Below are 23,836 nucleotides of genomic sequence, written 5' to 3'. Positions count from 1 at the left end.
ATGGAGCCTGCTTCTCCCTCTGCCTGTGTCTCTGCCTCTCTCTCTTTCTGTGTCTCTCATGAATAAACAAACAAAAAAAAAATCTTTAAAAAAAAAAGAAAAAGTAGATATCCTTTGTATGTTTTATGTTGACCTGTGTAGGTCCAGTTCCATTTTTAGAGGAAAAGGAAAACCATGACTTTTCCCTAGGACTGACAACTGCATTTTAATTCATTTAAGACATATTTATTATGCATCTGCTGTGAGAGGAGCTCATCCTTACTAGTCCTGAAGTACTGGTATCTTTGTGGACACAGGTTGAATTGAAAAGTCTAAAAATGTAAAAGCAGTTGAAAAACAAATTGAAACAAGAAAAGAGTAACTTTATTTACAGATTAATATGTCCTAAGAAATATATCTACAACAAGCAAAGTTTTTAAATCTACTCATGGTCAAGTTGCAACAAGGCAGTATGGCCAAGTGGTTCAGAACACAAATTATAGAGTAAGACTGCCTGCATTCAAATCCAGCTCCATTACAAAGTAAGATTGGGCAAGTAACTGGTAACTTGTGTGAAAGTTTTCTCATATGTAAAACTGGAATAACAATAATAACCACCTCATAGGACTATTGGAAAGCTTAAAATAAGCTAACATCTATAAAGGTCTTAGAACCTGGCACATAGTAGGCACATAGTTGGACATCAAGTAATGTGAGTTTCTCTCTATTAACTAATTTGAAAACCCATTCTCTCCAAAATACAAAAAAACTTGATTGAAAGCATCTAACTGCTACATATATACATATATATATTAGCACCCATTCTATAGAAATAATCTTATTATTTTCAATACCTTATGACATTGAGATATCCTCTTTATGAATATAAATCATATATTCCATGGAATCAAATAAAGCCAAATAAAAACTTGTTCTTGATGTTATTCTGCACCATACAGAAGAAAATAGAAAACTTTTCCTTATACCTTTTCTTTAAAGGTTTGTAAAATTGTGTGCAAAGGTGAAATCTTCCATGAAATTAAATTTGTGTATATATCTTGTCAAAAGAATATTTTTTATAAGAGTGCTTTTAGAGTTTCTTTTTTTTTCTTTTTCACTTTTAAAAGGAAACTGCTTCTATAAGTCCAATGTTTTAAAAATGACACTAGAACATTCTGAGCAAGAAATGTACTGCATCTCTGGCTGAGTCAGAGAAACCTTTTCTTAATGAGGACTCTGGCACTGACTGTGAACCACTGAAGCCTTCCTATTGTGACATATTCTGCAATATTAGTGATAAACTGAAGTCCGAGATATCAAGTATCTCAGCAAGTCCTCATCAGTGAATGTTAGAATGTCGGGGAAGGGCAGGCACAAAAGAAGACATTGCATTCTTTTCCTCTCAGGGATAGGGCTGTATTCTCTAATAACTCTTGTAACAGAGCTATGGGACTACGTGGAGTACCCATAACTGGAAGAAAACAAATGAAAACAAAAGAAAACACAAAAGTACATCTATTTGGAATCTATACTAAATCATCTATCCTAAATACATTTACCCTAGATCATCAAAGTGTGCATACATGCACACACACACACACACATACATGCATACACACTGACCTAGTCCTTTTTGGCCACTATAACAAAATACCATAGATTCAGTGGCTCAAACACAAAACATTTATTCCTCAGATTTCTGGAGGCTTGGGAAGTCCAACACCAAGACACTAGCAGATGTGGTGTCTGGTGAGAGCCTGCTTCCTGTTTCTTTTTCCTGTGTCCTCTTCATGGAAGCAACAAGGAAGTTCTCTAGGGTCTCTTTTATTATAATCCCATCCATGAAGATTCCATTCTCATGACTTAATCAACTCTTTTTTTTTTTAAAGGTGTATTTATTTATTTATCATAGACAGAGAGAGAGAGAGGCAGAGACACAGGAGGAGGGAGAAGCAGGCTCCATGCCGGGAGCCTGACGTGGGACTCGATCCCGGGACTCCAGGATTGCGCCCTGGGCCAAAGGCAGGCGCTAAACCGCTGAGCCACCCAGGGATCCTCGACTTAATCAACTCTTAAAGGCTGTTCCTCCTAATCCTATCACATTGGGAGTTAGGATTTCAACATAAGAATTTAGGGGGAAGGAATAACATTCTAGAGCATTGCACACTCACACATACACACGAACATACTAGACTAGAAATACCAAGAACTACTTTGATTAAAGAACAAATATTTCTTGGATTAAGTAAAATATGATACAGAAATATAATTTTTTATGTTTAAAAAAGATGAAATATTTTGATACCAACATTGTCCTGATTCCTACAAATAAAAGTTTAAGAAATAAAACACAGAACTGACCATTTTCAATCTGTGTGTAAACTAACATAAAAAGACATCATGTTCAAAACTTTCAAAACGAAAAAGATTGTTTTAGTAACATTTTATTACTAAAGACATTCTTCCAAAGGTGGAAGCAGTAAATGTGGGACAGAGATGTATTACCCTCTTTGTCAAGCATTAAGGTGGGCTACCATATTTCCACAGAATACTGTTTCCTCATAAGAAAAATGGGAACTATCATATATTTATCTACCCTTAGCTTTGTTGGAGACTAAATAAAACAATGTGTATTGCAAACACCAACACTCAGAGCCTGGCATTGATTAGTGCTGATAAACAGTATTTTCTCCTCTCTCCTGGAGGCCATTCCAGGATTTAGTGATGTGAGGACATACACACCCACAGCCTTTTGCTTCAGCAAAGGGGCTTTGGGATGTGGATCTGGAAAGAAGACACAGAGTTGGGGGGTCTAACCTGTATTCACCATGTTTACTACTATCTCATCATGCATCTACACAGCAGCCTTAAGAAGAGCAGATCTTTGGTCAACAAATCCCAAGTAGGCCAACTCTGTAATTTCAAGGAACAATTACGTTAGCCCTGAGCTCAGGGCAAACCTACACTCCTATAATTTATGAATGTGCAAAAGGGAAAAAATATTATCTCTTGTACACATTATTATCCTTTTTTTCCAAAATATTTTATTTATTTGAGATATATAGAGAGAGGCAGAGACATAGGCAGAGGGAGAAGCAGGCTCCATTCAGGGAGCCTGACATGGGACTTGATAGGATCGAGTCTCCAGGATCACTCCCTGGGCTGAAGGCCAGGCTAAACCGCTGAGCCACCGGGGCTGCCCTACACATCATTATCCTGTTAGTGATGGACAAGTAGGACACCTACTCCTAGATACCTTACTCAAGTAAGTAATTCTATGGTGGCAAGAAAATGTAAAATTTTTAAAGACTAGGTTAGGAAATGGTTAAAGTAAAATTCCAAAACTGAAAATTGAAAAAGAAGTAGTCCCTTGATCTCTAAAAAAAAAAAAAAAAAATTCTAAGAATAAAAAAGATCTGGACTGTTTACAGACTTAGAAATGATAGTCACCTCTTCCAGTTGGGGGTTGCGTAGAATCCAGGTTTCAGTTCTGGAATTAACACAAAAGTGAATTAATCTGTGAGTTTTATAGGACTCCCAAGGAGGCCTTTTCTTCTGAGTAATTTGCCTCCCTGTACACCAGTTAAGCTATATCTACACACACATAAGTTTCATTACTTTACCCAGGATGGTGGACTGGCGGGACCTCATAATGAATCAGTAAGGTATTAAATTTTCCTCCTCCAGGGACACCTGGCTCAATAGGTTGAGTGCCAAACTCTTGATTTCAGATTAGGTCATGATATTGGGGTCATGGAATCAAGCCCAAAGTCAAGTTTCATGATCCACGTGGAGTCTGCTTGGGATTCTCTCCCTCTCCCTCTACCCCTCCTCCTCACTCTCTCTCTGTCTCTCTCTCTCTCTCTCCCAAATAAATAATAAATGGTTTTTTTTTTAATTTCCTTCTCCATAGGAAATACATTTAGGGGATGTTGGAGTTTTAAAAATAAGGGTTTCCAGAAAAATGCCATTAATTCCCAATGGTTTCCTTATCATATTCCCCATTGACAATTCCATTGCATTTCAGAAAACAAATTTACAGACTAGAATAATCTTTGGCCATGAGGAAAAAATGTTTTTATAGCTCTATAAAATATCTTTTTAAAAAATCTTAAGTAATCTCTATGCCCAACATGGGGCTTGAATTCATGACCTTGAGTTCGAGTCACATGCTCTACCAACTGAGCCAGCCAGACACCCATTATAATTCTCTTAAATATCTTAGTGAACACTATGGGGGTCTATTTTGTTATTTTTCCATCACCTCTTCTGTTGATGTTAGTTTCCAAAAGTTCTGTACTATATTCCTATCAACTGACAAAGAAATTAGGGTCTCTGGAGATTCTGCTTGTTTCCATTTTTGATGAATTGCCATTTGTAATTCTTTTAAGCCTGAATCCTTTGATTCTTTATAACGTAGACAATGTTTTGATAGATTGGTCTTAAAGAAAGATTCAGAACCTTAAAAAAATATTTATTAGCACTATAATATGACTTTTCCCTTAAGACTGTCAAACAAATCAATACAATAAGAATATTCTAACCAATTGGCAAATCATTCCTGAACACACTTGTTGATAGCAAATATTTCAATTTGGAACTATGTCAGCTTCTGAACATCTCATTTCAACATTACTTAAGGCCATCTTGGAATACATAGCCACTCTTCTCTTAAGAACTTTCAGAGAAAGTTGTAGTATTCCTGCGGAAGTGCAGTTGAGACTTTCACAGCTAAAGTGCATGCATTCGTGGCAATAAGAGCAAATGGATATTGATACTGAATACATCGTTGGTAAAGACTAATAACTGTCCACTCCAGCTATGAGGATATATAACTGCAAAATCAGCTATGCAAAAATGAAAGAAAGTTATTATAAGACTATTTGATTCACTTTTTTGTTCTTTTCATAAATATTTACAAATAAATTGAGTGAATAAATGAATGCAAGAATGTTGATAATGTGCTAGACACTGCATATCACATATCCTGGTTGTATGGTAAGCAGAAGAAACATGGTTCCTGCCCTCATAAAACTTACACTATAACAGGAGAGAAAAAATTTTTTTTTAATTCCATAAACAAGCATCTTATTAAATTTCAATGACAATGCTGTTGATAAGCGTTCTGTCATACCAGTTTTTTGTTGTTGTTATTTTTCTCCATAGAGGACTAAAACACCTAGGAAATAATTAATAAACTGTATATAATGTCTTTTAAAAATTTCCCTGTAGGTCCATTATCTCATTCCCTAGATGGAAGTGGAAAGTAGTTATGTCATTACCTCCACCTTCCACCTTTGATATCCAATTAGGTACCATGGCTTAGTGATTTTATCATCCAAATATATCTTACATTCAAGTCCTCTTCTCCATTTTTTTAGAGAAGGGAAGAAGGAGAAGGACAGAAAGAATCTCAAGCAGGCTCCACACCCAGCGTGGAGGCTGACACGGGACTCAATCTCAGAATCCTGACTTCATGACCTAAGCTGAAATCAAGAATCAGACGCTGAGCCAAAAGAGCCACTCAGGCACCCCACCCTCTTCTCCATTTCTATATCCAAAAGCATAATACTAGTTCTCTGGTAGTCTACCAAGTTGTTTTACTAGAGTCCCAGAATCACCAACAGATTAGGAGATATTAAAGTAGGAAAAGACCCTAGATATCATTCTTCAGATGAAGAGACTGAGGTTCAGCGAGACAAATGTCCCACCCAGGACCCCATAGTTCAGTCTAGCCCCAGCCATGCCATTAAATTTTCTTTAGAGCAGCTAATTTGGAAGCCATAGAACACTATTCATTGCCCGCCTTTCCCAGCCTCTTCCTCCTTGTTAGAAAATCCTGTTTCCCATGGTAGGAACCAAAAATGACAAGTACTTGTTTCCTAGGGATAGCCATGTGACCCAGTCTTGGGCACCAAGATATAGAGGGAAGTCTCTGGCTGGTTTCTGAGAGTTTGCTTCTGACATAAAGAGAAATCAAGAAGAGCTACCGATCCCTGACTCCCTTTCTTCCTTTCTTGGAGCTGAACAACAGCAGCCTAAGGACAAAAAGCCAACAGGTGAGGATCGGAAGAATCAAAACACTTGGGACCCTCTATGAGCCCTGAGCTAACCTTGAAACTGCCTACTTGCAGACATTTTATTCTGAGACATTATTTGAAGTCTTCCCTACTTACAACTTTATGTCATATGTTCTGTAACTTGCAGCTGAGTGCACCCTGAAAGGCCGCTGCTTTATTTCTTTATTTTCCCTCTTTCCCTCTAAAATCTACAGGAGCAGGGAATTGACCTGTTATTTTCATTGTGTCTTCCCAGTTCCTAGAAGAGCCTGGCACAAAATCAGCCCTTGAGAAATATTTGTTGAATGGATGAATGTCCCCAAAACCTTCACTGGCTCTCTACTCCTACGGAATAAAATCCAAAGGATTAATCTGGCATTCAATGCCCTTCCTGATCTGGCCCCAATCTATCTTTCCAGTCTTATCTTTTACTTTCACATATGCTACTACTCAGGAAAACTATTTCCTGTCCTCCCAAACACTCCCTGAGCTTTCTAATGCAGGGCTTTGGCTCAGTGTCTGGTCTGTGGAATAGGCTCCTTCCCCTCCACTTTGATACTTTTCCCTCATTCTTCAAGTTCCAGAGCTTCTCCCATAGCACCTCCTCTGATACTTTTCAGGTATAAATATCTTTTCTATATTTTCTTTTGTGCCATTTATGCTAATTAAACATTCATGCTAATTATTTGGTGTAGTCATCTCGATTAGATTATGAGCTCCTTGGGGATAGAAAATTCACCCTCCCAAGAAACAAATATAAAGCTTTGCCCCAGTAGATACCTTAATAAATTTTTATTTGTGCGTAGGAGAATAAACAACATCAAAGTGAGCCCATTTAAAAAATTATTTGGACACAGGAATTGGTGCTGACTTTCATGATTGCAAAGGTCTGATGAATTGCAAGAAGGGAAAGAAGGAGGGCAAGAGACTTGTTGGAAGTGTCAGGAGCAAGCCCTGGTGCTTTGTCTCCTGCCGATGATAGCGAAGTTCTTAATGGAAGATGATCCCAATCAATAGAGCCAGACAGCTGATTTATATAATGGAATCAAGCTGAAGCCGTTGGTCTTCCTCTGCAGAGTGATGTGAAAGAGGAAAACGCTACTAGACTAGAATAAGCAAGGGACTCCACAAGTATAGCTGCTGGTGTTCAGAAATGTGTTCCCCATCAGCAAACCACAGGAGAGCTCCAGAGAGCAGCCTTCTTGAGCCTGGATGCTGAGGATTGCCGGTGGGGGCGAGTGTTGCTGCTGGATTTGGGCTGCTGCTGCCGCTGCCACTGGGCACGCACCGCAGTGAGGGGTCTGACCACGCAGACCGCCTCCCAGAGCCTGGGTCTGGCTGGGAATGAGAAGTTAAGAGAGTGAGGGCTGGGAGGTGCAAACCCAAACAAGAAATCTAGGGAGCCAAAGGAGAGCAAAGGGTGATCTGGAGCCAAGACATCAGGCCAAGTGGAACTGGAGGAAATGTCATCATTGGTGAAGGAGGACTTGGAGAAGAAACTGTTTAAGCCACTCTCACAGAATCTCTACGAGTTTATTGAAATAGAGTTCTCGGTCCAGGACAGGTATTACCTCTGCGTGTCAGGTAATCTGTTCTTTCTGTTATCACTTCAAAATGTAAATAACTCCACAAGAGCCTTGGGTGGTAGAAGGACATTTTTGTATTTATTTTCCTGAATGGTAACAGCACATGTATCTTCAGGTGATAGAGCTTAATTATGCCAAGTCTGGGAATCTGGATTCCACTGAATTTTATTTTTAGTGCTAAAATGGAAGACAAAAATAATATCGTATTAAGAATATTTCGGTGGATTGTTCAGAAGGAAACTGGGTATGTATTTTCCTGCTTTGATTATTTTGTTTCCAAGCCTTTATTTAATTCACTTGCATGGTATGCAACCTTAATGTGTAAGAGCTCATTTTAAAAAATTCAACAGAGAGCTTTCTGTATATTTTTAAATACACTGGAGAATTGAATACAGCTCTATTTCCAACCAGCCTGGATAACTAAGATTCTGTCTTTTCGTGCTAAGAAAGAAAAAAAAGACCTTAGATTTTCTTTTAAGGGCTTACTTAGACTTCCTGGTAGTTTATTTTGAAAAGAGAAATGATCTTCTAAAAATTCTTTCTCTTCTAGGAAGTATGCTTGCAGAAACAATACTTTAATCATAGAAATTAGTTCATGAAGTGGGAACTTTAAGGATAAGAGGCTGCTCTCTAAACTATTTAACTAAATACAGATTCTCCCTCATGTTCTTAAAATGCACGAAAATTATCCATACGTGAGAATAGGCTTTTGCATTTAATTATGATTTGCCTAACCTGCAATGTTTGTGCTGAATTTAGACAGAAATGTTTATGCCATTACTGAATTTAATATATAGCTTTCCCTTTTCCCAATCCATGCCTTTTACTACTTCTCAGGGGCTTAGGAGGAAAGAGCTCAGAAATTCTAAGTGTTCTTTGTGGACTTTCTTTTTTAAGGCACACACCTCAGCATTTTCAGAAAACAACTTATTATAATTCTCTTCCTGATAATTGCCTCAGAAGGACTCTAAAATTGTCAAGATGAAGTATTGTAAGGAAGCAAAACAGCTTTAAATAAAATGGCTAAGAACTTTCAAAAATTCTATCAATCCTAATAAGAATAATATTTACTCAATAATAAGCATACTAATATTTACCTAATGCTTTACCTAGCATATGTTGCTATATAAATACAAAGTATGAGAACTTGGCGTACCAGCAAAGTAAAAAACTTAACTGGCCAGGAAAAAGAAAGAAAGCAAGTTATGGATAAAAGTCAAATGAAATAATTTTAGAAACTATATTGCATCCTAACCACGAAATCACTATATCTTTAAGTATTTTGACTTAATATATTAGAGAAGATGCTTATTCCAACATTAATATTTAATAATTTTGTTACTAATAATGATCCTCTTTATAAAGTTAGTTACTCATCATGTAACATTAATATGCAAGTAATTTTTTAAACTTATAAAAATAAAATCCTAGCAATGTATAAATCTAACTTACCAAATATATCTTAATTCCTCTCTCCAACCCTATAATTAAACTTGTCCTATATGGCATTATAAAAAAAAGTCCGCTAGAATTAAACTTTTGGAAATGGATAATGTCTTTTTTTTCTGTTATCCCTGAGTTTTAAGAAAGATACTGTGCACGGGGGTTACCTGCTGTCTTTTTTCACAAATGACCTGAATCATTGTAGCACGGATCAGAAGGTCAAGGGGTTAACATTGTTAGCATGTATGAAAGCAACTTCTTTAGGGTTCAATTTTCTCACCTGGAAAATGACCAAGGAGAGTAGGTGATCATTTTAATTAGTAAAATTCAACAATTCTCTTCTGTAAGAAGTAAGGAAGAAAAAAACGTCCTCTCAGATGTGAAGAGAAAGCAAGATTGTGATATTTCAGATAAAAGTTAACATTATAACTGATACTTATTCACTAATTTTTCATAACTCTCCTCTATATCACATCCATCAATTTGAGAGCATTTATCCTAAATGTAACATCTCTTTATGACCATTTCAAGTACATTGAGGCAGAATGGTAATTTGAAATGAAGTCAATGTGATGACTGATAGACTTTAATCTTTGATCATGCTTTACTCAGATTTCTATTGATATGAATCCAACAGGTCATATTACAATTATCAAGGCAGGTAACTCCCGATTTTGAATGTTGGCCACCCTCACAGAGTAGAGACTGATGGTTAGAATTTTCTCTTTATATCCTACAATCTAGCAGTTCTAAATTTATAAGAACCGAAGGCTAGAGCAGCTGAATTCCATCAGGCATTTTTCAAACTAAAGACAAGTATGTTTAGATAAGTTAAAATTTCTATTTATCTGATTAGATCCCGTCTTTTGTAGGAGTCTCACAACCAAATGATTGTGATTTACTGTATCTTGATACCTTACCTGATTGATGTCAAAAATCAGATGTCCTAAACCCAATCTCCCTTTATGTATTTACTAGGATTTACATTGAGGATTTCCTGGCACCTCAGTCTCTTCCCAACTCAGAGTTTGCATGGTCATTTCTCCTTGAGATTAGCTTCCCCTAGCCTCGAACATCGTTATCCCTATCAGTTAAAAGCATCTTCTTATAGAGGATGGAGGAGCCCTTTTATCTACAGGCACTAGAAAGGGATAAGTCACTTGCACAATGATGGGTGCAAATGAATTAAAGATATTCCAAAGGATTGAAATAGTATATGCAGCATTCACCATAATTAAATGGGAAGTAGCAGGACATGCTAGAATGGATTCTAGAATGCTCGAGATCAGACATACATGGTATAAAACCTGGCTCTACTTTGTCCACCTGCCAGCTGTGAAATTTGGGGCAAGGTAATTAACCACTCTGGCCTCAGTGTTATCATCTCTGAAATGGAAATAATAACACCCACATAGGCACATAGTGCTCTCCTGTTAAATCCTAACTAGGAAAAAAACAAATATGATAAATTATGTTCCAAAAAAATAAAATAAGAGGTAGGATTATATTTTTAAATATATGGAAAAATTAATTTACTGTGATAACATGCTGAAATATATTTGTATAAATAGTATATACTATATATATTTATAATAAAAACAATACACACTAAACATATATAAGCATTATATTTAATACATAATGAAAATTGAAATATTGTTATACATTTTATAAATAAAATTATATGCATATTCAGATACAGATTATTTTAAATATTCTCATATACTTAGGAAAACATTTTTGTTTATAAATATTAATTTTAAAATAAATAGCATTTTCTAGAATTATGAGAATGGTATTATAAATTATCCATACATATTACATTTTATTTTATTTTATTTTTAAAAATTTTATTTATTTATTCATGAGGGACACGGGAGGAGAGAGAGAGGCACAGACACAGGCAGAGGGAGAAGCAAGCTCCATGCAGGGAGCCCAACGTGGGATTCAATCCCGGGTCTCCAGGATCACACCCTGGGCTGAAGGCAGCACTAAACTGCTGAGCCACCCGGGCTGCCCCCATATTACATTTTAATGTCAGAACAGAACTTCTCTGTGAACCAGGGTATCTAACAATTTTGTCAAGCTATTTATGGTAAGAATAGTAACAATGAGAGTGTCAAATAAGAATAAATTAACAAGCCTTATAAACAACAAACATTTATTTCTCACAGTTTTGGAAACTGGGAAGTCCAAGATCATAGCACTAGTAGATTCAGTGTCTGGTTAGGACCACCTCCTCAGAGATCACCATCTTCCTGTAACCTTATATGGTGGAAAGGGCAAGGGATCTCTCTGGAGTCTTTGTTTTTTGTTTTGTTTTGTTTTGTTTTGTTTTTTGTTTTTTTAATTTTTATTGGTGTTCAATTTACCAACATACAGAAAAACACCCAGTGCTCATCCCGTCAAGTGTCCGCCTCAGTGCCCGTCACCCATTCCCCTCCAACACCCGCCCTCCTCCCCTTCCTAGTTTCCAAAATCTATAAAGAACTTATAAAACTCAACACCAATGGAGTCTTTGTATAAGGGTATTAATGCCAAATCACCTCCCAATGTCCCCAACTGCTAATACCACCACCTTTGGGGGTTAAGATTTCAAAAATACACTTTGGAGGGGACACAAACATTCAATCTATAGTACTCAGTATAGCCCAAGAATTGATGTTATAAAAATATTTCTAGAAAAAATATATTTGAGAATTTTTAAAAGATTTTATTTATTTATTCATGAGAGACACACAGAGAGAGGCAGAGACACAGGCGGAAGGAGAAGCAGGCTCCCTGCAGGGAGCCCAATGCAGGACTCTATCCCAGGCTCCCAGAATCATGCCCTGAGTCAAAGGCAGATGCTCAACCACTGAGCCACCCAGGTGTCCCTTGAAAATTGCTTTGTTAGTGAAATCAATAATAGTGTTCTCAATGACCCCAAGACATCATCACTATATTGAAACATTTTCACTGAGGCTTCCTATCTTTGATATCTCATGATGGTTTCTTCATATTATTTAATTTCAATGATGAAAACAATTATGTAATACTAAGATTATAAAATAACAGTCATTTGTTTATTTAAAGCATTTCTATGTAGTTTATTTGTGAGCTATTGTTTTTCCTCTATTCTGCAAAATCATATTGGTGGAATTAGCCAATCTTCTTTCCATCTAGCCTATGAATTCAGTGACTATTTTGTCATGGTAAGAGAGGTGGTTAATGAGTGTTTCTTTTGAAATTAAAAGTGAAAATAAATGGTTGGCATGAAGTTAAGACTGTAATTCTGGAAATGCTAACTAAAATATTAATACTTGAACAGGTTATTCTGAAATTCCATTAGTCTATAGATATTACTCACTAAATCATAATTACATAATGGCCCCTCTGATGTTACTAAAAACAACTCTCTAACACTTTGACTATATAAACACATTTCTGTTTTAAGACAAGGTGATGAGTTTCCACTTTGCTGCTGCGTTAGTGTGGACATGGCCATTTAATTTCAGCTGGCAGCAGAGCCCAAGTGTGAAAATCAGGGGTTGGGTCCACTCCAGCATGAGTAAACTTCTTTGACTCTTGGCTAAAGAAAATTCTTGGAGTCTCCTTGACTCCAAAGGAGGCTACTTTTGCCAAATTCGGAGTCTGTACTGTCTCTTGCTACATCATTGTATCAAAAGGTTAACTTTTAAAGTCTGCTTATTTTCTTAGTTCAGTGTTAGTTAGGACAGTAATCATTAATATAAGAAAACTCGATAACTGGTAGATCCTACCTTCTTAACATCTCTCTCAATCCTTTATAGAACTCCTCAAGAAAATTTTCTAGAATTTAAAGCTCAGTTATCCCTTAAACTTCTTCAGTGACAACCCTCCTCCCAAGCTACCCCTCCATACACACACCTTTCAGGATAACATTTGAATTCCTTAGCCTAGCATTCTAGACCCTTCCAGACCTCTTGCCTAACCTGCTTCCTACAATCTACCCACCCTCACACTTCATGCCAACAATACCAAATACCTGTCATGACTCAAAAGGATCAAGTATTTCATGCTTTTGTACACATGCTGTTCCAGAAGTTCCTCTAGTCCTTTCTTTATTCTGCTCTCACTGCCCCTTACAACTCAGATTACCCCCTTCAAGAAGCTCTCTCTGACCCCACCAGTTGGATGAAGATGTCCCTGCTCCATTTTCCTGTATTACCCTGTCTGTGCCTCATTCATGGCACTGTGATTATGCATTTTTTCTGAGTCCCTACCCCCTGTAATCTCAGTGAGAGCAAGATTGCTGCCTTATGGGAATTCATTTTTTTTCATGCCTCTCACAGGGCTTTGTACAAAAGGGGAACTCTAATATTTATCAAATTAATGAAATGAATCAGCCTATAGGCAATTGGCTAACTATCATAACATGTAGATGAAGCAGAGGAATTTGCTTCAGATTACATTTTCACATAGTATCCAATTATTTCTTCCTATACCCATTCTCTCCCACACCCTAAGTAGCTAGTGAGACAGCTAAGTCAGAACAAGAACATTGTCCTTTGGTTCTAAGGTAGAGCCTTTGTCTGAACAGATACAACTGCCTCCTAATCGACGGAACTGCCCTCAAGATCTTGTCCTGAATAAGTGTAACAGAATCAACTCCGCCTCTACTTCGACACTCCATGCTTCCTTCCTAATAGCTTCCTTTCTAATCATTTCCTCTTCCCAAAGCTAGCATCTAGACCAGTGGAAATGAAACTTTCTTAGAGCTGGAGAAATGCACATAGGCAGAAACCCACCAATTTTTGCAGACAATTTTAGGAGACTCACAGACTCTGGGACAGTTTTTTGAGACTGAGTTAAGATCTCCTGTCTGGGTCCTCTCAAGGACATGCCCTGCAGTCACTCCCTTTGTCCCCCAGAATATACAATCCCTCCTCTTGCAAACTTTTGGAGTATGTGATCTAAATCATAGCCTTTAGTCTTTTCCTATTTTTTGTTTTTAATCCTACCTAACCCTGGAACTGGCACACAGTATGCACTCAGTATTAGAGCAGAAGGAGTCGTCTACAAGTTGTCTTCTGCCCTCACCATTCCAGAGAAACTGCCCTCAGGAAAGAAATCAATGGTATTCCCTAAGTCAGATTCAGTGCCAGGTCTGAACTCTGCTTTCTCCAACAAAGTGACTTCACAGGATGGATTCCAAGTTTTAAAATTCTCTGTCCTCTTGATTTCCATGGCACTGCATTGTTGGGTTTGTCTCCTCCCAGACCTCTCTGCTGGCACCTTTTTCTTTTCTGCTCGGTCTTGCCTCTTTCCTCTGCTCTTTTCTCTATAAACTTGTCTTGGAAAACTGTTCACACAGAAAAAACCTAATTCTGTATCTCTACCCCTAAATTATAAACTTCCACCTCCTTTTCTTCTGAGATCATTTATGGATACCTTGTCGGTATGTCAAAAACTAAACTCATGGGGTGCCTGGGTGGCTCAGTTGGTTAAGTGTCTGCCTTCGGCTCAGGTTGTGATCAAGCCCCCGCATCACATTGGACTCCCTGCTCAGCAAGGAGTCTGCTTCTCCCTCTCCCTCTGCCTCTCCCTTCCTCCACTTATGCATGCTCTCTCTCTCTCCCTCAAATAAATAAATAAATAAATAAATAAATAAATAAATAAAATGTTTTTAAAAAGAGAAATAGGGGCACCTGGGTGGCTCAGTGGGTTAAGCATCTGCCTTTGGCTCAGGTCATGATCTCGGGGTCCTGGGATCGAGCCTTGCATTGAGCAGGAGTCTTCTTGTCCCTCTGTCCCTCTCCCATCCCCCTCCCTCTGTTTATGCTCTCTCTCTCTCTCTCTCTCTCAAATAAATAAATAAAATCCTTTTTAAAAAAATAAATGAAAAGTAAAAATATAAATCAACCAATCATCATTGTCTCCAACCAATTTACCCTCCATACTTTCCTGTATGGGTTTCCATCAAGTGTTGTCAATGCCTCATTTGAAATCTTACTTAGATTTGCCATGTCTATTCCATTGCTCACATCCTATGCCTAGATAACAACAACAGTCTCTTAAAATAAATGAGATAAAACACTTAACCACTTACTGCAAACCAGGCACTATCCTACCTCATTTATCTAGCTTATCTTTAATCTTTAAACCCTCTGAGTTTGTAGTAGTCTGATGTGTGCTTTCCAACTTGAGCAGAAGGAGGCTTAATCTCTCTGGTGTGAAGTCATTTCCTCAGACCACACTCTAAGTAGTGGTGTCCATGATTTGAATCTGAAATGTCTAAAGCCAGAGCCCAGTAAGCCTCACTGCCTTTTCTAGGGATCTCCAGTCCTCCTTTCTTTTCTCCTTCTTCAGTGTATCTTGTGCATCCCTACTCCCCCAAAAAATACTGCTTTAACAGGGCACCACTGTACTAGCCTCCTGTTCAGGGAGGAAAGAGGATTTATTGAATATGTATTCTTGTATGAGCTTTCACTGAACACTTGACAGAATGACCTCTTAGATTTGTCAGCCTGATCAGATTCCTTGTCTATGGGGTCAAACTCACTGAGCAACTCTAAGATCAACTGGTGGCCTTAATTTCAGTATCACTTCCGCCCTCAGAGGATAATTACTCCATTCACCAGCCCCAATTCTGGAGCCCTCACAGTCCAGACCAGCAAGCCATCCCTTCTACTAGAGGAAGGATCCAAATATCACAACTCCTCAGTGGTTTCTGTCCCTTTGCAAATCCAGAGGCTTCCAAAACATTTTCACAGTCTTCTCGACCTAGTCAGTCCTATTGCCCACCATATCCTAACACCAACCAATCTATATAGTCCACTTTCTCTAATTCTCTTGGTGAGTCTCAGCTTCTCTGTCATTAATTTCCTCATGCTGTCCTTCACCTGGAAACACTCTCAGTATCATACTTGCCTTCACAAACAGGACTCATTTTAAATCCTCTCTCAAATTTTATTTCTCCCACTATTCCTTCCTTAACTATTCCAATCCTCTCCCTCCTCAGAACTCCTGGTGAGCATATAGTTTGTTGCACGTTGCTTATCTAGCATTATATCATAATGTATCGCTTTATATCTTCTTCACCAAGAGGACATGCCAGAGTGGTACTTTCCAGAATGAAAAGAGAGTTCCTCAAATTCTAGTCTCACTCTTAGAGGACAGAACTGGCTTGCAACTCTCTAAGTGACATCATCCATCTTGAAAGAAGTTTCCAGATATTCAATTCCAATTGCCACTACTTTTAATATACTTATATAGCATTGTATGTCATAACTATAAATTTTATGTGACTCATGCATGTTAGCATTGTCTCCTCAACAAAATCGTAGTTTCTAGAGGGCAGGGACCATGTTTCATCCTTGTATCGCTTCTGACATCTGTAATAGTTCTATCAGGTAAATAGCAGATTCTCAGTAAATACCCCCTTTATTTATTCACTGATAATTTTCATTTCAGGAGCTCTAACATCAAATATTGATTCTTCTGATGTGTTCGTATGAGATTAAAGATTTTAAGGCCGGGAAATTATTTCCCTCATTTTGTTCACATCAAATAAGCCATGGTTTTCTCTTGCCTTTCAAAGTATAGTACTAAAGCTTTTTGTTTTGATAGCACACTTTGAATGCTAATATTTGGAGGCATGCTAAAGAAGATTAAAAATATCAAACAAAAAAAAATCTCAAACAAAATCAAACAGGTCAATGGTAGCTATGATGCAAGCACTTGTATGTCAAAATTCTCACAGCAACTTTAGAAGATAGTTCAGTACAGTATGTTTAGAGGACATACAGACCTGTATTTGTATGATCACTCTTCAACCCTGTGTTGCTGTGTGAGCAGAACTGTTTGCTTTCCTGACCTCACTTTCCATATTGTCATAAATTAAAATTCCAATTTGTTCTGGTAAATATTTTGGCACTGACTGTATGCTAACACTAAGCCTCTTATTTCCTGCCATGAGTCGAATCCCATTCTCCACCACAAAGCTCATAGCTGAAAGCACATAGCTCAGTGTTCCATCTGACAGAAATTTCCACGGCAGCATGTAAACACAGTTGTAGCAAAAATTATATTAACATATGGAGCAAATTAGGGAGCATACTCATGAAGGTTTAGATATGTCAGGCTTTATAATTGGGGTACAGATATGATGTAGGCTTAAACTCATTATATGAAAAGAAGGTACATAAATCCCTAAAAGTACAAAAAAATAAAATAACTTGATGAATAATTTATTCCAAGAGTTCATGTAAACTTAGTGTTTTTCTGTCCTACAGTGACGAAAAATGAAGAAGTAAAAATAATTATGGTGAAACACTACAGAATAGGTTTAGATGAAAAATATGAAGTAACAAAAAAGTGGTCTTTGAACGATCTGCAGATGATTGATGGAAAAGAAGCAGATACCGTAAGTGTTATGTTTTGTAAGGGAGATGTGGGATCAATATGCTAGAAATCTTTGTGTTCAATATCCTATTTCATATTATTCTTGGCATATACTGTTAAGATGACATATTGTTCTTTAGTGGTATGGGTTATTCTGCTGGGATAATCCACTGGGTTTTTTGTTCCATTTTTCTAAGTTGAAGTTTGAATTTTTGTCTATTAAATTTAAAAGCATCTTTCAAAAAAAAAAAAAGCATCTTTCCCAAGAAATTCTTAACAGATTAAGAACAATCTGCCAGTCAATCCTAAAACTGTATGTGATGTTTCCACCGCACCCTCTCCCCAAGTTCCTCCATTAAATTTTGAAGATTCCTTCCTCGTTGTCTTCAAACTACTGTCAGTTAGCCACTTAATCCTCCAGAAATCCTACAACCTTAGATTTGAAAGGTGGTGGGGAAGGTTTACATGCCAGTCTTTCACTTTGACCACTTGAAGAGTGGTTTTCTCAGTTTCCCCTTGAATTCTTCCACTGATGGGAAACTTTTATCATGTGAGGAAATCCATTCAATTTCTGAATTGCCATACTTTATTTTTAATTTCCTGCTATGTTTAACCAAAAATCTGCTTCACTCTAACATCCACCCATCAGTTCTGGGTTTGCCATTTGGGGCAACTTAGAAAAAATCCAGTCCTCCTTTCACATAGCAGCCTTTCCAATATTTGAAGATGATTATAATGTTCCCTCAGGTTTTCTAAGTCAAAGGTACTCATTTTTTTCTTTAAATAACTTTCATTATGAAGATCAAATAAGATAATATGATAGGACAATACAAATGCTAAGAAATAGTAGCATTGTTGTGATTTCTTTCCCATGACATTGCTTCAACACCCTCACCCCACTATTTTCTCTTCCCTGGAATGCTCCAGCTTTTCCAAAATTAAATACAATACTTTACAATTAGTGTGACTGGCCTGTATTTCCTTGGTTCTGAATTCTTTATTTCTATTAAACCTGAAACTCCAAGTCTTTTGTGCATGAATTACCAATTAACCTGATCTGCCATAGCTTCCACTTACAGAGAATAAAATTTAAATTAGGGCCCTTGGTGATCTGGCTCCATTATTTCTGGTCATTCCTCCTTAAACCGTATATATCATCAGTGCTTAACTGCTGACTGTTGAGGTTTAAAATGCCCAGTCACCTCCATATCTCACCCCATTCCCAGATTCCCCATTGGGTAAAGTCCTACTCTTGTTTCCCTTCCCCAAAACCCCCCTTGCATTGAAGAATAAATGTGTTACAGACATAATTCTACAAACTGCAGTTGGCTTACTCTATCTCCCCTCAGGATGGAAACCTAAAAAACTGAGACCATGACTTTTCATCTTTTATCATAGCCTTCTGCCTTATAGATATTAAGCATTCAATAAGTATTTGTGGTTTTGCTGGATAAATTAGAATTTAAGCTTATTTATTCTTAATCCTAGAGAATACCATATTCTTAGTTTGGCCTATTGTTCCCACCTATCAAATTGTCAAATATTCACTGTAGTATGATGATGCAGATTTAATGAGCACAATATGTAGGACTTAATTCATCAATAATAAAAATGATGAGACAGGCAGAGCTAAGTGCCATCTGGTAACCTGTAGGTAATTGATGAGTTACTATTACCACCGCTTGTAATAATGCTCCCTGCTACCATCTCACACTTAGTAAACTCTTATCAGATGCCAGGAACCACATGAAGCTCTTTTCTTATATAATTTCACATAATCATCACAAAACCCTATAGAATTAGATTCAGTTATTACTTCCAATTTACAGATGAGGAAAACGAAACTCAAAGAGTTAATTGACTTGCCCACGGTCACAAAGCTATTCAGGGGTGGAGCTAGACTTTACCCAGAAATCTATTAATTTGCCTTCTTTGAGCTGCTTGTTTAACATCTCTACAAATTCATATATCCATTCATTCATTCATTCATTCATCCAGAATTTGTGGTATACCAGGTTCTACTAGTCTCTGAAGATACAGTGGTGAAACAGACAGACATAAGCACTTAATTTTACCATACTTACTTATATACTTACTTAATTATCTAGTCTGAATACCTGAATTTTGCCCTTATGATCTTTACTGAAATCAATATATGCTATCAGCTATTATCTTGATATCATCACCTAGGAATCAATCCTATTTTAAAAATTTTGCATGTTTGGCATGACTTCTTGGTGAAAGCATGCTGGATTTCATTGCTTTTTTTCCCCTGAGTATTCACAGAGCATTTTTCTGATAATACATTCAACCTAAATGTTGAACATTTAGGAAATAGTTACTATTGCACATCAATATGGTAAAATGTGACACTGTCATTAAAAATCATGTTTCCATAAGAATGGCTCAGGACACAATTGTTCATCATTTAGTAAGTCTTTTTAAAGTCAGCCAAATACAAAACTTTTCTGTACTATTATCTCACTTTGCATATTTAGAATATTTCATATTATTGAAAACTGAAATCTAAACCTTAAATTTGAATACAAAAATATACATAGGTATATGTATGCATGAATATGTATATATGAAAGAAAGCAGTATTTTGACAATAATTATCTCTATGTGATAAGATTACATATTCTAAGTTATTATTTCATCTTTATACCTTTATGTACTTGCCAGAATTTCTATACTGCATTGAATTTTATCAGAAATCAATGTCAAGGGGCATCTGGGTGTCTCAGTTGGTTAAGCATCTAATTTTTTTTAAAGATTTTATTTATTTATTCATGAGAGACAAAGAGCGAGAGAAAGGCAGAGACACAGGCAGAGGGAGAAGCAGGCTCCATGCAAGGATCCTGACGTGGGACTTGATCCTGGGACTCCAGGACCATACTCTGAGCCAAAGGCAGATGCTCAACCACTGAGCCACCCAGGCATCCCAGCGTCTGATTCTTGATTTCAGCTCAGGTCATGATGTCAGGATTGTGAGATTGAGCCCTGCATCAGGATCCACACTGAGTGTGGAGCCTGCTTAAGATTCTCTCTCCCTCTCACTCTGCCCCTCTCCACCTCCCACTCATGTACTCTCTCTCACTCTCTAAAAACAAAAATCTTACTGTGCTGTTTAATAAATAAAAGAAATATTTTTAAAAAAGAAATCAATGTTCAGGAATTAATCATCCCTCCCTCTATTTTCACTCATTTTTCTTTTCTTATTTTTCTCTCAAGTTTTCAAATATTACTGATGTCATATGATTTTCTACAAGCTTGGTCAGTGCCTGGGGTTGTATTCAGCAAGCCTGTCACTTAGATTCCCTGGAAGCAGCTCTCTGTGCTCTATTTTCTCCTCACCTTCCTGACCTTAATTCTATCTCAACCTTGTTGATTCTTCCCTTTCCCGATGAAGATCATCATCTTTGATTGTGAACTAGAAACAAAAGAGAAGTTGAGTATTTCTAATTTTCTCATCATTTTAGGACCTAAAATACTAAAGTGCCAGGAAAAAGAACCTATAATATCCAAAAATCAGTTCTTTTAAATATTTATTTTCTGTGGATGAAATGAAAATATCCCAGTTGTTCTGAGAATTTCTACTTCTCTTCTTCCTTGGAATGAAACCTCAGAAGTCAGCACTTATTATATTTTTCTCAATAGCAATGACATGGTTTTAAATAGAATAATTTTGAGCCAGAGAATTGTCAACTTTAAAATGCAATGGAATTGAAATTGAAGTCAATCTATAAAGCAGAAATCATAAGGACTGGGGATTTGGAGAGTGATATGGTATACCAGGAGGCGGAACAGTATAGCAAAACATTGGGCTGAGCTGATTGAGATCTTGGTTCTTCTCCTGTCTCTGCCAACTACAAATGTGACCTGGGCTCCACCTTCCTGGAAACTATTGTCCTAGCTAAACAAGAGGTCACTGGATGATCCGTGAGACCCTCTTCAAGGTCTAGGATTCTATGGAAAAAAGAACAAGAGAATGGAGAGGGAGAGAAAGAGAGGGAAAGAGGCCCTTGTATTCTATGTACATGTCTGCTCAGGCATCAATTACTAGGCTTAAAGGAGAAAAATAATCCCCTCTGAGTATCCCAAAGGGATAATGGATATTTTCTACAGGATAAGGATAAAATATTTTAGAGAAAACGATATAAAGAGCATGATTAGTATGTGGTGATGGAATGGGTGTGATTTCCTTTTATTGAGATTTCCTGCAGAAGTGTAGTTAATGCTGCAATTATGACAGCCAGGAAAAATTTTGCAAGGTGTGGCTCATGGGAACACTGCATTTAAAATCACATAACTTTTGTACATTCTTGTGTGAAAGCATTGTGGTTTTTTTTTTTATTTAATGATATGAAGCAAGGTAGTATTCACACCAGTATCACAACCTTTGAGGGCAGCTTTGGGAAAAAGAGCTATTATTTATTAAACTCTACACTATGCAGTTTTTATAATTATTCTCATATACATTTCATAGCAACCATACCTAAAATGGGGGGAAAAGTAAAGGTCAGATTAGATAAGTACTTTGCCCATGGTTAACATCAGAGAGTCAAAATGGTTATCTAACTTCAAAACTCATGTTCTTTTTCCTGCCTCTTGCAAGAATTTTCCTATTTAAAAGAAAAATGCAAATGCGCAAGCTGTTTCTGTATAATGTTTACACACTACATGGTAACAAATTATTAATAGTCTGGTTTCACCTCTCTCCCCCTCCTTGTCATTTACGGCAATGTTTACCTCCACTTCTCTTTTTATAGGATTACTTCTGATCAGTTCAACACACATTTGTTGAGAACTTAATATTTGCCATAGATAAGCACTAGGAACACAAAGATAAATAATTCAAAACCTCTGGCCTCAAAAAGAGTTAGGGGTTAGGCAGTTCATGAATGTGGAAGCGTTTTGTAAACTGAAAAGCATTTTATAAATTCAAGGCATTGTTGTTACTGCTCTTAGTAACAGTAATTATTGTTATTTTAGCAGATAGGACCTAGATGAAGTTTGATGTCCACTTGTTCCTAAAACATCTCCACTAAAAATACAGCAACAACCTAGAGCAATCAATAGAGGCAGTCTTGAGTAATTTGACACTTTCAGTCAAATGATTTAATGATCCCAGCTATTAACTTCAAAGGTAATTCTTTGCTATTAACTTGCTATTAACCAGCAAGCTGGTGATCTATAGTATCGCAAAAGCTAATCTTGCCATCCTGTGTTTCCCCCTTTATTTATTTATTTATTTATTTATTTATTTATTTATTTATATTCATTAACATATAATGTATTATGGGTTTCAGAGGTAGAGGTTAGTGATTCAACAGTGCTCATTACATCCTGTGCCCTCCTTAACATCCATCACCCAGTTACCCTGTCACCACACCCCACTCCCCTCCAGCAACTCTCAGTTTGTTTCCTATGATTAAGAGTCTCCCTTAATGTTCCCCCTGCTACCATTGGAATAGCACAAGGGATCAACTTCCTAGTAAAGAAATGAAGACATCTTTTCTCCACTCCAGAAGTATGTAAGGGGATTTATTTTCTTTTTCCATCCCCATGTATCCTCTCAAACTCACTCCCCTGGGAGGACTTGATAACTGTGCATTCTGAGGCATGTTTTATTTGGATAATTGAAAAGTCACAGATGCTTCCAAAGTAATCTTCCATATTATTGTTTTCTTTAAAAGCAATATGTTTAAAGCAAACAGCTTTAGAAAGTTCGTTTGTAGATTTTAGAAATCTGTTTGATACTGATACTTTACAATCAGTAAGCATATGTAAGAGAATATGAGAGAATCCCCAGGAAATCTAGCTACTTTCCTGGCTACAAACAATCATGTCTCTCTTTTTTTTCTAGGACAATCCATTTTTTGATCTGCACTTCAAGAAAGTGTACAGTTTGGAAGCATATAGTTGTGCTTCTAAATATGCCTTTGCTCGAACTGTAAATAAGCTGAATCATGCATATCTTAAGAAGGACTTACAGATTGTGAATTTTGATTCTACTTACATTAATGATGATTCCATTTGGTCCTCCAACAACAAAGATTGTTTGGTTCTTATGAGAATATGCTTTTATGCTTTCAATCTAGTGTGCTTGTCCCTGTGTCCCCTGCCACTCTGAAGATGTATACCATGCTCCTTCATCAGTGTTCTATGAAAATGGTTCCCTAGATAAATATCAATAGTCACGATTTTGTTTTTTCCTTCATCAATGACTATTATTTATATGACAATAAAGTGATGCTTTGTGAAATGCAGTGAAATGTGTTTTAATGCAAATATTGTATTCATGGATAGGAAGAAGTAATATTGTCAAGATGTCTGTACTACCCAAAGCAATCTACAGATTCAATGCAATCTCTGTTAAAATCCCAACAGCTTTTTTTTTAG

At 37.0% G+C, this 23,836-nt stretch overlaps 1 protein-coding gene across 1 annotated transcript; it reads left to right on the top strand.

Moving 5' to 3' along the window:
- Positions 1-7,278: 7,278 nt before the first annotated feature.
- EXOC1L (exocyst complex component 1 like) lies at positions 7,279-23,703 on the top strand. The gene is made up of 3 exons (XM_026003475.2): positions 7,279-7,622; positions 17,323-17,453; positions 23,301-23,703. Exons 1-3 carry the CDS (start codon positions 7,502-7,504, stop codon positions 23,565-23,567), a joined length of 519 nt encoding a protein of 172 aa, XP_025859260.1. The 5' UTR covers positions 7,279-7,501; the 3' UTR covers positions 23,568-23,703.
- The last annotated feature ends 133 nt before the right edge of the window (positions 23,704-23,836 follow it).

The sequence above is a fragment of the Vulpes vulpes genome, chromosome 2, assembly GCF_048418805.1.
Source record: "Vulpes vulpes isolate BD-2025 chromosome 2, VulVul3, whole genome shotgun sequence".
Taxonomy (NCBI): Eukaryota; Metazoa; Chordata; class Mammalia; order Carnivora; family Canidae; genus Vulpes; species Vulpes vulpes.
This window is presented reverse-complemented; position numbering and strand designations above follow the sequence as displayed.

Coding starts and splice junctions, on each gene's coding strand:
- EXOC1L (XM_026003475.2), top strand. CDS start 7,502: ATGTCATCATTGGTGAAGGAGGACTTGGAGAAGAAACTGTTTAAGCCA. Junction 7,623..17,322: donor GTATTACCTCTGCGTGTCAG/GTAATCTGTTCT, acceptor TCTGTCCTACAG/TGACGAAAAATGAAGAAGTA. Junction 17,454..23,300: donor ATGGAAAAGAAGCAGATACC/GTAAGTGTTATG, acceptor TTTTTTTTCTAG/GACAATCCATTTTTTGATCT.